This window comes from Phacochoerus africanus, chromosome X, assembly GCF_016906955.1.
Source record: "Phacochoerus africanus isolate WHEZ1 chromosome X, ROS_Pafr_v1, whole genome shotgun sequence".
Classification (NCBI taxonomy): domain Eukaryota; kingdom Metazoa; phylum Chordata; class Mammalia; order Artiodactyla; family Suidae; genus Phacochoerus; species Phacochoerus africanus.
Genome location: NC_062560.1, coordinates 34,387,148 through 34,400,131, shown reverse-complemented (window position 1 = coordinate 34,400,131; position 12,984 = coordinate 34,387,148). Strand labels below are relative to the sequence as shown.

At 37.4% G+C, this 12,984-nt stretch overlaps 1 protein-coding gene across 1 annotated transcript in view; it reads right to left on the bottom strand.

Moving 5' to 3' along the window:
• The window catches only part of CFAP47 (cilia and flagella associated protein 47), a 443,526-nt gene that overhangs the window by 112,174 nt on the left and 318,368 nt on the right, over positions 1-12,984 (bottom strand). The window contains exons 54-55 of the mRNA XM_047764176.1: positions 2,954-3,129; positions 826-933 (exon numbers count right to left, since the gene is read on the bottom strand). Coding sequence (XP_047620132.1) covers positions 826-933; positions 2,954-3,129 — 284 coding nt within the window. The remainder of the gene's footprint in view (positions 1-825; positions 934-2,953; positions 3,130-12,984) is intronic.

Here is a 12,984-nt window from a genome sequence, read left to right as displayed (position 1 = left end):
ATCCATGCTTAGCTGTTTCCTTTTACTTATTCTGTTTTCCCCACTCTCTTACTGATTTTTCCTACTAGGATCATCTCTTTAATAAATTACTAGCAGTGATGTTTTCGTTCAAGGTCTGGAACTGGGAGAAGCGAACACTCTTTTGGTGTGCTAAGAGACAGACATTAACAAAAAGGCACTGATTTGCCCCCTGGCATATACACTCTTGAAAAGCAGGAACTATGACGTGGTTACCACTATATATCTACACCAAGCTTGATGTCAGACATGTAAGAGGACCTCAGTCATCTAAATATAAATGGTCATATTTCAAGGGCACATGGTATTAATCAAGTAACCAAGTATTCTCAATTGCCCATTGCTTACCCTCTGCTTTGCCTTGACCAAACCTGAGTCAGCCTTCTATCTTTCCTACAGGGCCCTGAACTCTGCTTGTCCGCAAGCTTGAGCAACCACCAAAGAAATAGTGGAACCTGCCTCCTTTCTGGGCTTCTTCTGGTAATAAGCTGACCACAGAGAAACCCTTTCTCCTATCAGGCCACAACGGTCATTTTTCCCTTCCTTGTCCAGCTTTCACAACTATTGCAGTAATCCCTTTTCCGTCTTTGCAATAATCATGTTGAATAAAAGCCTCTCCTTACTAAGTCCTGACTTGTTTTTCATTCACACAAGTTTTCCACAGGGTAGTTTAATATCCAATTTCCCTGGAGAAGAAACTCAATTACTAAAAATACATTTATGTCTTCTTTCAAGAGATTAAATGCATTATAACAACAAACTTTTTTTTCTTACATGAAATAATTTTATCTATTAAATAGAACTTACTTTCCAAGGTCACAATATATTTCTGGCATTGAGATTGGCTCTGGCATGTCAGTAGTTATTTTCAGTAAATACCAAAACTCTAGAGCCATTTCAGGCTGAAAAGTAATGCTGGTGGAGAGAAATATACAAAATCTTATCAGCAGTTTTAGTTTGTATGAAAAACAAATTTGACAGAAAAAATAAATCCCAAATAGGTGGTTTCAAATATAGCATTTTACAATTGCTCTGTAACACATTCTACTCTTGATGTAGACACACTTTTTTTTTTCATTTTTGGTGAGAAAATCACTTATTCAAGAAAAAATATTATCATTAATATCTATTTAATAAATTCCTATTAAATCAATGAAAAATGCCTACACATAGGTGATTTAAATGTCTTGCCTGAGCTAAAAAAAGCAAAGTCTTGCATTTTAATTGTGATTAAATCAAATTTAGTTTGTTGAATCGAACACATGTACATTTTCACGTAAAGGCTATCCAGTGACATGCAGCTCTGGAGAACTTCCTTTATCAGCAGTACATGCTCACCTTTGGGGACACAGAGACAGAGCATGTGACAGTCCAAAAGTAAAAGTGGGCTGGCATCCCAGCTCTGTCATCTTTTATTTGTGCACCTTTGAACAAGTCATCTAACTGTGAACTTCAGTTTCATCATTTATAGAATGGGAGCGATCATTCTTCCCTCTTATGGTTACTATGAGAATTTTAGCTATGTTAAGTACGTAAAATACATGCTCCAATGATCTTAAAAGAGCAAGCAAGCAGTAAGTATAATCCCAAAGTCTGTGTTTTAATGTGTACTGATAGAGAAAATTCAGGACCCAGTCTGTATTCACAAAGCCTCTACAGTCACACTGGGGAGTGGTGATGAGCCCATTTCTCTAATAATGATCTATCAAAGTAGTGTCTTTTATAAATACATTATGGGAGTTCCCATCGTGGCTCAGTGGTTAACGAATCCGACTAGGAACCATGAGGTTCGATCCCTGGCCTCGCTCAGTGGGTTAGCGATCTGGCGTTGCTGTGAGCTGTGGTGTAGGTTGCAGACGCGGCTCGGATCCCACGTTGCTGTGGCTCTGGTGTAGGCCAGCGGCTACAGCTCCAATTAGACCCCTAGCCTGGGAACCTCCATATGCAAAAAAAAAAAAAAAAAAAATACATTACGGTCTTAATTGTCAGGCTCACATTATAAAAATGTTTATCCTTTAAAATTTCACAAATATATTCATGTCTTCCTTATTCGTTAAAATAAGAACTATTCTAACTTTGAAAGAGCATATAAACTAGCAAAGCGCATTTTCATGAAGTAATGGAATGCACTCTACACACCAATACTAAGTATAATCTTTAAAACTATATATTAAATAAATTGGATATTACTGATGTTTGAGTATATTACAAATGTTTGATTATTTTACTATAAACTGGGTTAATCACGAGCATAGAGGCTATGTGTTTGTGTGTATGTGAATATATAGCGGAAAGAAATTTTTTCATAATTATGCTATAAGAACACTGGTCATTGTTGCTGTGAGCTGTGGTGTAGGTCGCAGACACGGCTCGGATCCCGCGTTGCTGTGGCTGTGGTGTAGGCCGGCAGCTACAGCTCCGATTAGACCCCTAGCCTGGGAACCTCCATATGCCGTGGGAGCGGCCCAAGAAATGGCAAAAAGACAAAAAAATTTAAAAAAATTAAAAAAAAAGAACACTGGTCATTGCACTGTTAATAAACGTGTATATACGGGATGTTTGTGATTTGTATTTAATTGGGAATATAAAATACAAATGAATATTCATCAAGACAATTTAAAGTTTAACCCATAGTCTTTATGGAATCATTTTCATTGGATTCCACTTTTATACCTAGAAAAATATGAGTAATGAAAAGTGAAATGATAAAGAGTATATACAGAGCAATTTAGGAATTATTTGATATTCCAGTAAATACTCTCTTTGCACTAAAGCAAACAATGATAACACTAAATAAGTACATTTTATCAAAGAATGGTATTAAGCAAAGCTAACACTATGAACGAGTGTAATCTGAATTAGCATGTGAAGAAATAATTTTAAAGGTTAGTTTCAAAGGATCAACAATAAATATAATGCCACACTCAAACCATACCTTTCATGTATACAGCCTGTACTTGCTGGAGAATACCGTACAATGTATTTGACAGATTCTAGTGGAAACAGTACGAGTTCCTTGAGTCCACTAAAGGCAGGACTGGATAACTGCACGTCAAAGTGAATCAATTTCCCTTTTGGATTGAAGAGAGGTATTTCAACACAAATGCTCTCCTAGAATTACAAAACAAATAAATAATTAGCACTTAGTGTCAGCATGGAGTCATTGTCCTGTGGAAGCCAATAAAATGTTTATACATTAAGAGCCATTTGTTTTATTTTTCTCTTTGACCCACTACTAAATGTACCTCACTCACTTTTAATTTCGTATATATTTTCCTTGTTTAGCCTTGGTAAATGGTAATATAATGTTTTTTAACAACAGCTAGCCCAAGAGATCCATCTAACTAAATGCCAAGGAAACTGCAAAATTACATCTAAAATATATTTTTCTTCAGTACCCTTATTACTATGAGGTCTGTTGTCTGTTTCCTTTAGCTGTGGCACTCAGACTTCAGTGTCCATAAGAACCATCTGTAGAGGCTGCTAAAATATAGGTTACTAGCCCTCCTCCTCAAAGATTCTGATTCAGTAGATCTTGGGTGGGGCCTGAAAACTTCCATTTCTAAAAATTTGTGGCTGCTGTTGCTGATTCAGGGGATACACTTTTAAGTAGCTCTGTATATCAGCATCAATTACTAGAGACAATCTGACTAAGAAGTCAAATTATGTTGATGATAAAATTACCTTCCTGTTTAGATTCCTTCCTTCTGTCTGGTTTCTCCTATCTTGCCTCCCAAGCTATATCCACTTAGCCCTGGAAGGCTCTCCTCAAGTTCCAAGATATTTCCTGATTCTCATTCTGATCCGTTCTGGCTAAAGGCTTATATCTCATCCCATATAAGCCATGACCTTCACCACAGTAAGAGTCTTTAACTGAAGCAAATGTGCTAAAGGTGATTAAATAGATGGGACATATCTCAATCTTAACAAAGACCAGTTGTCTGTAAAGCCTTAACCTAACAAAATGGAGAATGTTGGACATTTTAGTGATAATTTAAAGCTTGGTAATGGATGTGTTTGGGACATGGAGCTATTTTGAAATTCATCAAATCACATTACAGGAGTGACAAAAAAACACCCTCGATATTAAGCTGATGGGAACAGGTGGTGATAGGGAGAGAGTTATTCACAAGACATAGCTTGATACTTTGATATGGTAAACATTATAGCTTCATCCATGGAACAAGGGTTTGCTTGATTACTTCTGTATAAATTAATGAGTCGATAAATATTATATTTTAGAGGGATGAAAATAGCATTTAGTGTAATGAACGTCACCTGACAAGGAAAGATGGAAATCAAGGATATATACAAGTTCAAAAATACTAGATGAGAGTAGATATCATTTATTACAAAGCAGATTTAATTATGAATGCAATAGAAAATGGCCATCTACAATAGTTTTAGGAGTTATTAGAATCATCAATTCCTAAAATAAAAGGCCATTAAATACCTACAGTAAAATAGCCAGTGCTCATAATCATAAAGAGGGAAAAAAAATATATAAAGTGCAAAAAACTCCATAATGGCATTGTGTGACAAAGTTACTATTTCCTAGGAAACCTGACATATTTTATAAGACTATTACGGAACATGGCCATCTAGGAAGTTTCTGAGGGTCAAACAAATCAACAACTAAACCAACGGAATTTGCCATAATAACAAACACCAACAACCATACATTAGCCTAGAAATTTTGCCCAGGCCTTTACATAGAAAACTGAAATGAGACATTTTATTTTTTTAATTTTGTTTTTCCTGCTGAAGCTATGGCATGTGGGAGATCCCAGGCTAGGGGCTGAACTGGAGCTACAGGTGGGGTCTACACCATAGCCATGGCAACACCAGATTCGAGCTGCATCTGCGACCTATGTCACAGCTTACAGCAATGTCAGATCTGTAACCAACTGAATGAGGCCAGGGATCGAACCCACTACCTAATGGAGACTTTGCCAAGTCCTTAACCCACTGAGCCACAAGGGGAACCCCAAAATAAGACATTTTAGACTAGATATTTGTCCTGGTCTATTACTCAGATATTTTTCAGAGGAGGTCAGTTTTAGGGCAATAAAGTCAGTTTAAGACAAGACTATAGCTTTTTCACAGAAGTAAAAATGCTAAGATCTGAGCCACTGATTATCAGAGTAATTTATGCTATATCGCTACTCCGGCCCATTCACCCACACCACTGAAAAACATAGTTTCACAAAACAGTCCCTACTCTTACCACATGTGATTTATCTGATCTATTCTAATTCATTTCTTAGAAAATAACACTCATTGTGACCCACTTACATATGCTGACACCTGTACATTGAAAAAGTCTGATTTTAAGAGTAAAAACATACTGGAACATCAAATTGATTTGTGTCTTATCTGATGTAAAATTTGAACACAAAATAAAACAAAACCATTTTAAATCAACTGTTTCCTCTGTGAACTATAAGCCATTACAACAGAGGTACACTTTGTGTTATGAATGTGTTATGACATTCTATATGGTTGGCCTAATCTCTTAGGAAATGTGGACGGCAGCTAAGGGGCACCTTTGTTACAGCTCCTCCTTGACACATCCATGGCAAATCTCACTACCTGTTCATTCTTATCTAGTATGTCTGGATGCCCCCTCACAATCCTTCATAGAGCAGCCTTCCAGACAGCAACCATCAATTGCTTACCGCTATCAGCACTAAGTAGCACTGCAATCTTTGGAGAATCTGCAACCTAATTTTCTGGAGTCTCAGAAACCGCAATGGACTCAATAGAAATAAATATTTCAGTAATGTAAAAAGAATGAAGTTTCTAATTCACTGTTTGTTCTGTATCCCTGGAAGAGTAAAATATATGTCAAATTTAACTACAATAATATAGGACTTCCACTTTGGGGGACATGAGTCACCCATTCTCCTTGCTTGGCTTTTGCAATAAACCTTTCTCTGCTCAAAAAACAAACAGGGAGTTCCCATTGTCATTCAGCAGGTTGGTGTCCATGAGGATGCAGGTTAGATCCTTGGTCTCACTCAGTGGGTTAAGGATCTGGTGTGGCTACAAACTTCGCTGTAGATCACAGATGCAGCTCAGATCCTGCATTGCTGTGGCTGTAGCATAGGCCTGCAGCTGCAGCTCTAATTCAACCCCTAGCCTGGGAACTTCCATAAGCTGCAAGTGAGGCTATAAAAAACAAACAAAATACAATAATATAAAAAATAATTTCTGACTTTCATTATGGTTTGAATATAATTTTCTTCCAAGTTTAAACGGGTGAAGATTCCTAAATGACACCTTTTACATAAGGTATTATAAAATAATTTCTACTAAATATCCATCTTCCAAAGTATTTTCAAAATTAATTTGGGCAAGATTAATTTTTCAATTATACTTCTTAAGGCTATAAAAATTAGATATTTCATTAAATATTTTATACATTCAGTAAATTAAAGAAATTTTTGTTAGTCACCATTTTATGAGATGATCAAAATTTATAAGTTTATTCCTAGAACACCTTTTTTGTATTATCTATATAATCCAGGAATATGTAACTATTTTGAGTAAATAACAAGCAAAAGAAATGTATAAAAATTACTCTCTAAAACTGGTTAACAGTCTTGTTGTCTGAGGTATTTTACCACCTCCATTCCATTTTTTTGCTAAATAACCTATTCAACAGGAAGTACAAAGTCAGCTGAATTTCTGTGAATACTTGATATATAAAAAATTTTGAAATATTTGGCTAGTAGTTGTCTTTCCAGTGGCGTATTACTCCACTTTGGTAAGTCGGGTTTTTTCAGTTTAATTTATGTTTAGAATTAAACATAAATGAGTTTTGACTCTTTTTTTGTAAACTCAAGTAAAATAGTAATTACTGTATATGGTAACTTCAGAAGCTGTCTTTCATTTTCACATGGCAGCTTTTACGTTCAATGACAGAGAACATTCCTTTATAAGGTGTCTAATATTTTTCTCTTGATTGTATTTTAAGGAATATTTTAACCAACACAACAGCTGTTTAAAGAAATTGCTTCCTTGGAGTTCCCATCGTGGCTCAGTGGTTAACGAATCCGACTAGGAACCATGAGGTTGCGAGTTCGATCCCAGGCCTCTGGTGTTGCCATGAGCTGTGATGTAGGTCGCAGACAGCTTGGATCCTATGTTGCTGTGGCTCTGGAGTAGGACAGCAGCTACAGCTCCGATTAGACCTCTAGCCTGGGAACCTCCATATGCCGTGGGTGCGGCCCCAGAAATGGCAAAAAGACAAAAAAAAAAAAAAGACAAAAAAAAAGAAAGAAAGAAACAGAAAAAAAAAAAGAAATTGCTTCTATTTCTCAGAATTCTTTGTAAAGAGACCACATTGTGTATAGTTAGTCCTATGGAGTATCAGTGAAGATTTTAAAGCATGTGAACATTCGCAAGATGCTGAAATTTAGAACACTGAAAACATTTCAAATACTCATTTAAGACTGGAATACTAACTTAAAATACATACAAACAGATGTATTGAATTTTGCTAAGTTATAAACCTTTTAGAGGAAATTTGACTATCTGTATTCATCTTTTTTTTTCTTTTTTTTCTTTTTAGGGCTGCACCCACGGCATATGGAAGTTCCCAGGCTAGGGGTTGAAATGGATTAGCCTACACCACAGCCACAGCAATACAGGATCCAAGCCACGTCTGCCACCTACACCACAGCTCACTGCAACGCCGGATATCTGACCCACTGAGCGAGGCCAGGGATCGAATCTGCATCCTCATGGATACTAGTGGGATTCGCTTCCATTGTACCACACTGGGAACTCCTTGTATCATCTTAAAACAAACATCAAATATTTTCAGCATCTAAATACAACTTATATATTATTCTCTTAAAAGAAACATTCTGAGAGATTTAAAAACATAAGTTAGATGAGCTTATTCCTTTCTCTACAACTTCTAGTGGCTTCTGATGGCACAAGGAATAAAAATTCTCATCTTGCCCTTGAGGTGCTACACGATGGTATCCTATAGACATCTTTGTAGACATCATCATCCCCTTACTGTAATGGGTAGGGGCCCTTCCAGAACAAAGGGAAGGCAACGTGGCATCTGCATGCACATGTGGCAGTAAGACATAATCAGTATCCATGTGCAGCTTTGTAACATAGACCATCCAACCAGAATTTACAGAATGTATGCTATCTTATAAGGGGAACAAAGGGACCAAAGTGTAAAAGAAAAAATAACAGAGGGTATATAAGGCAGCGCCCTGCTGCGTTCAAGGCACAGTCTCTGGATGTGAATCTGCTGAGCCAGTGCTGGTACAAATAAATGCTGCTTCTTGGCAAAAAGCCTCAGTGTCCTGTCTCCCTGCACGAGAATCCTGCAACATTACCATTTCTGTCTGAGCTCCAGAGAAAAAAGCCCCTTTTCTGTTTCTGGGGTGCCTGGGCTCCCTCCTAGTAGGGTGCTTCCCACCAAGTTCATTCTGTTTCAGGGGCTTGTGCATTTGTTAGTCTCTCTATCTGGGTGCACTCCTTTGGTCTCCATGCCATCCTCAATGAAATGCTGCACTATTTTTATTTGTAAAATTATCACTGTCTAAATTCATCTTGGCCAGAGGGATCGGGAGCTTGGGCTTATCAGACACAACTTAGAATAGATTTACAAGGAGATCCTGCTGAGTAGCATTGAGAACTTTGTCTAGATACTCATGTTGCAACAGAACAAAGGGTGGGGGAAAAAATGTAATTGTAATGTATACATGTAAGGATAACCTGACCCCCTTGCTGTACAGTGGGAAAATAAAAAAATTATAATAAATAAATAAATAAATTCATCTTGGCCACTTATCATCATGGTAATGGGTTCACCAGATGGACTAAGTTCAGAGGAGTGTAATCTGAAAAGTTTCTCTCTATTACTAGGATGGGTCAAGACTTTCATCTCACATCCAATGAATACTTTTCCTGATTTCCCTTCCTGGTACCTCAGCCCCACTTCCAGGACTATCTTGTGATTTTTCAGACTGCTTGTGAAGAAGAAGGAAGACACGATCTGTTCTTTCCAACCCCCTGTTTTGACTTCCTCTCCTACAATCGCTGTGCTAATATGGCTCCTTCAGGTAACAGGATGTAAATGGGATGAGAAGTGAAAGAACACAGGGCATTCATTGAAGTGACGCTGGTTGATCTCCTCTAGCTGGCTTTCTAGGTCCCTCTCTGTTACTCTTTCTAGCATTATCCTCATGTAGACGCTTTCTTCTGGGTTTCTCTCACTCTGGCAAAATGTACCTGGAGGCAGATTCTTTTAAAATAGCCCAAATGCAGTCTCCTTTCACAGAGTAGAATCCATTTTGATCCATGTTTACTTATCATGTGTCAGTGAAAGTTCACCGCTTTCACTATAACCATTTTCCCTTCACCCATGGTCCAATCCGTTGGCAGGAAACTCACCAAAATCCAACGGGCCTTAAACTGCCACGGTGAACTCCTCAAGGAAAACACCTTTACTCTCTTTACGTTCTGGTCATAGCATACAAAGGCTAGAAAGTGGGCCATCTCCCTGGACATGACAAAAATATCACCTCTTCAGCAAAATTCTGTGCCCCTCTCCGTGGTATAAAGATATTGTTGGGTAGCAATTGTCCAACCAGATGTTACATTTCCCAGACTCTCCTGCACCCAGGCATAGCCGTGTGACTAGTTCACTCCATTAGTATGTCAGTGGAAGTGATATGTGTCACTTCTATACCACCTGTGAAATTCCCTTCTCTCTTTTTTCTTTCTCTACCTATATGCTAGAAACTTTGAATCCCTAAAGGAGGATGGAACCACAATACAAAAAGAGCCTGACTCCCTGGATTGCAACAGGGAGGATACCAGCCACTAATCAGGAACAAAGGCACCAGACTATTACAATTACTAAAAAGTTGACTGTGTTAAACCATTGAAAATTTGGAGTTTGTTATATCAGCTAGAGATGCCTTAACTTATACATTTAGTAAGTCCTAAATAACTGGCAAAAGAAAACCTTAGCATGAAGAAAGAATTATCTATAGTTATCAGGTTTGTGTCTTTACTTGAAAATCTAGGATAACAAACCTCACAATAAATATCCCATTTTGGAGTTCCTGTAGTAGCTAATCCTAGTTGGTAATGAACCCAACTAGTATCCGTGAGGATGCGGGTTTGATCCCTGGCCTTCCTCAGTGGGTTGGGGATCTGGCATTGCCATTAGCTGTGGTATAGGTTGCAGATGTGGCTCAGATCTGGCACTACTGTGGCTGTGGGCCAGCGGCTATGGCTCTGATTTGACCCCTAGCCTGGGAACTTCCATTTGCCACGGGTGCAGCCCTAAAAACGCAAAAATAAGAATAAAATAAAATCCCATTTCAATTTTATTTTTGTTTTCTGTCTGATGCCACTGAAATGTTAGCTCCATGCAAACAGGGGTTTTGTTTGTATGGTTCATCACTTTCCTCAACATCTAGATCAGTGCCAGGGACACTGGGGACAATAAATATTCATTAGAGAATAAAACATGCAATTTATAAGAAGCTTTAGTGTTTGTATATAAATCTAGTTGTTGATATGTCTGATATTCTGAATAATCACAACTGTGAACTAAATAATACAGCAAAATACTGATAGAATCTGACTCAGGAGGAGTTTAAAAATCTTAAGTTCACCCAGGCTGCCCTCTTTTATGAAAGTTATTTGGAAAGAACAGTTGCCTCAGGTGGGAGAAAGGCACTGTGTAAAGTTTATGATTTGGTTCCTAGTTTACACCTTCTCTGAATAGGAAAAATTTAATTCACTGAGTATTTGTATTGAAAACTTCATCCTTTCGTATTCTCACTGGGTCAGAGTAAATATAGATCTTTGTTGTCGTTGTTGCCCATCAAAGCCTGAGTCAATGACAATTCAATATGCGCTAGCAGAAAGTATTTTTCACCATAGCCTCTCCTAGAAGATCATCATAAGTTCATTATAAGAGGATTATTTCTGAGGTCCCAAACCACAATAATATTAATTTAAATAATGCATATTGAGGAAACCTTCCATTTTAATCATATTCAATTTGAAAATATTGCCAAGTCAATAAAAAAAACTGTACCAAAGGGTAGTTTGAAGTGTACCACACAATTCACAAGTGATAAATATCACCCGACTCTACAAGCACAAAAAGATCACAACTCAATTAGACCAGGTAGATAGGTGCAAACTACAAACAGCCTTGTCATTCCTCTGCTACTATCATGTGCATGTCACTGTACTTATTCAAGTTATGCCTCCCTGTGCCCTATTTCCAGAACTTCATCATAAACTTGAGACATACAGAACCCAAGGCATATTGAACCCAAGGAATACAGAATGCAGAGGTGCAATCAAGGTGGGTGCTAATGCCAGAGTGGGGGTGATGTGGGGTAAGGATGCACTGATAAGTACTGCAGAGCTGTGAAAAAGCCGGAAAATCCTGTAGAGTCTATAGGTCTGTTCATGTGTATTCAGATATTTCCCATGACCTTGAAGAGGAAAAAAAAACTGTGAAAAGCAGTGACAAATAGAAATAAATCTAATTACAGTCACAAACTGCTTGGAAGTACCTCCTGCTTAGTTATTTAAGATAGGTTCGCTCTCTTTCTAGATAAAGAAATAATTATCTATATATATTACATAGCATAGCTATATATATTGATATAAAATAGGGCATGAGATTTTTAAAAACACCCTATTTAAGAATTTTGCACAACTTGTCAAGATAAATTCAAAGGAGAATGCTAATTTTTGCTACTTCAACATTTCATGAGGAAGAAAAATTTCAATAGCATGTATAAATACTCATGATTATTATCTTTCACACAGAAAAAAATAAAGAATATAAAAATATGTATGAAGACAAGAAGAAAATACATAACAAAATGAATACTCAAAATATAGTTTTCATAGGATGGAGGCTAAAATTTCAAAGTAAATACTTCTTGGAAATAGCTGGCAAGTCACATATGCTGTTATATTTGACACCAAGTGGACTGACAGTGTTTTTAACTACGCTCCTCTATTAGTAGCTTGTGGAGAGATTTCTGGGCCTCAACATTAACAATATAATGCATTTAATTGAAAGTTATTTATAGAACGAAAAAAGTAAAGAATTGTTCAAAAATAAAAAAGTAAAGAAAGTGCCATGCAATTGTCACTGAGTACATAACAAATACTATGAAGGCTACAAATGATCTAAAACTTAAAGCATATAAGGTTTTGTTCATACACTTAAGATTTGTTTTCAGTTTATTGCTTATATTGGCATTATCGACTATCAATGTGAAGACAGTAGATTACACTCATCATTCTCCCACAGCCCAACTATTTGATACACAAGAGATGCTTGGGTTCTGTATGTCTCAAAGAAAATGGAATAGTAGCTATTACATGTTAAAATTTCCAAGAGTGGTGATCATTTTGTAATGTATAAAAATACTGAAACCCTAGCCGTACACCAAGAACTAACATAGTGTTGTAGGTCAATTATACTTCAACAAACAAAGAGCAGATTTGCGTGCTTTGACCCTGTGAACTGAAGTTTGGCACTTGCCATCAGCCTCCACATGGATTAAATTATGAGCCACTGCAGCTGCCGACCCACAACACCCCCTGAGCATAGCTCAGGGTGAATATCAGGAGTGAGGCCCTCTGTGCTCTGGGAAAACTGGAAGACCAGGTCTTCAGATAGTCAGATATTTTTAGGAGGAGATTTTATGTGCCCAATTCTTGCATCTCCTCATATCTAGAAAAACACTAAAATCCTTCCTGGTGATGTCTGCTCCTTGGGACTAGAGGTAATCTTCGGGAGATGTGCAACAAACTTTTGTAAAATGTGTGCATGGCTGCAGGCATCTCCCCCTCACCTTTATCATATCCTGATATTCCCCTTTTTCTCCTTGGGTGGTAATTCAGCCTGGTCTGTAGTTAAGGATAAAGAATGTCACGGTCCTC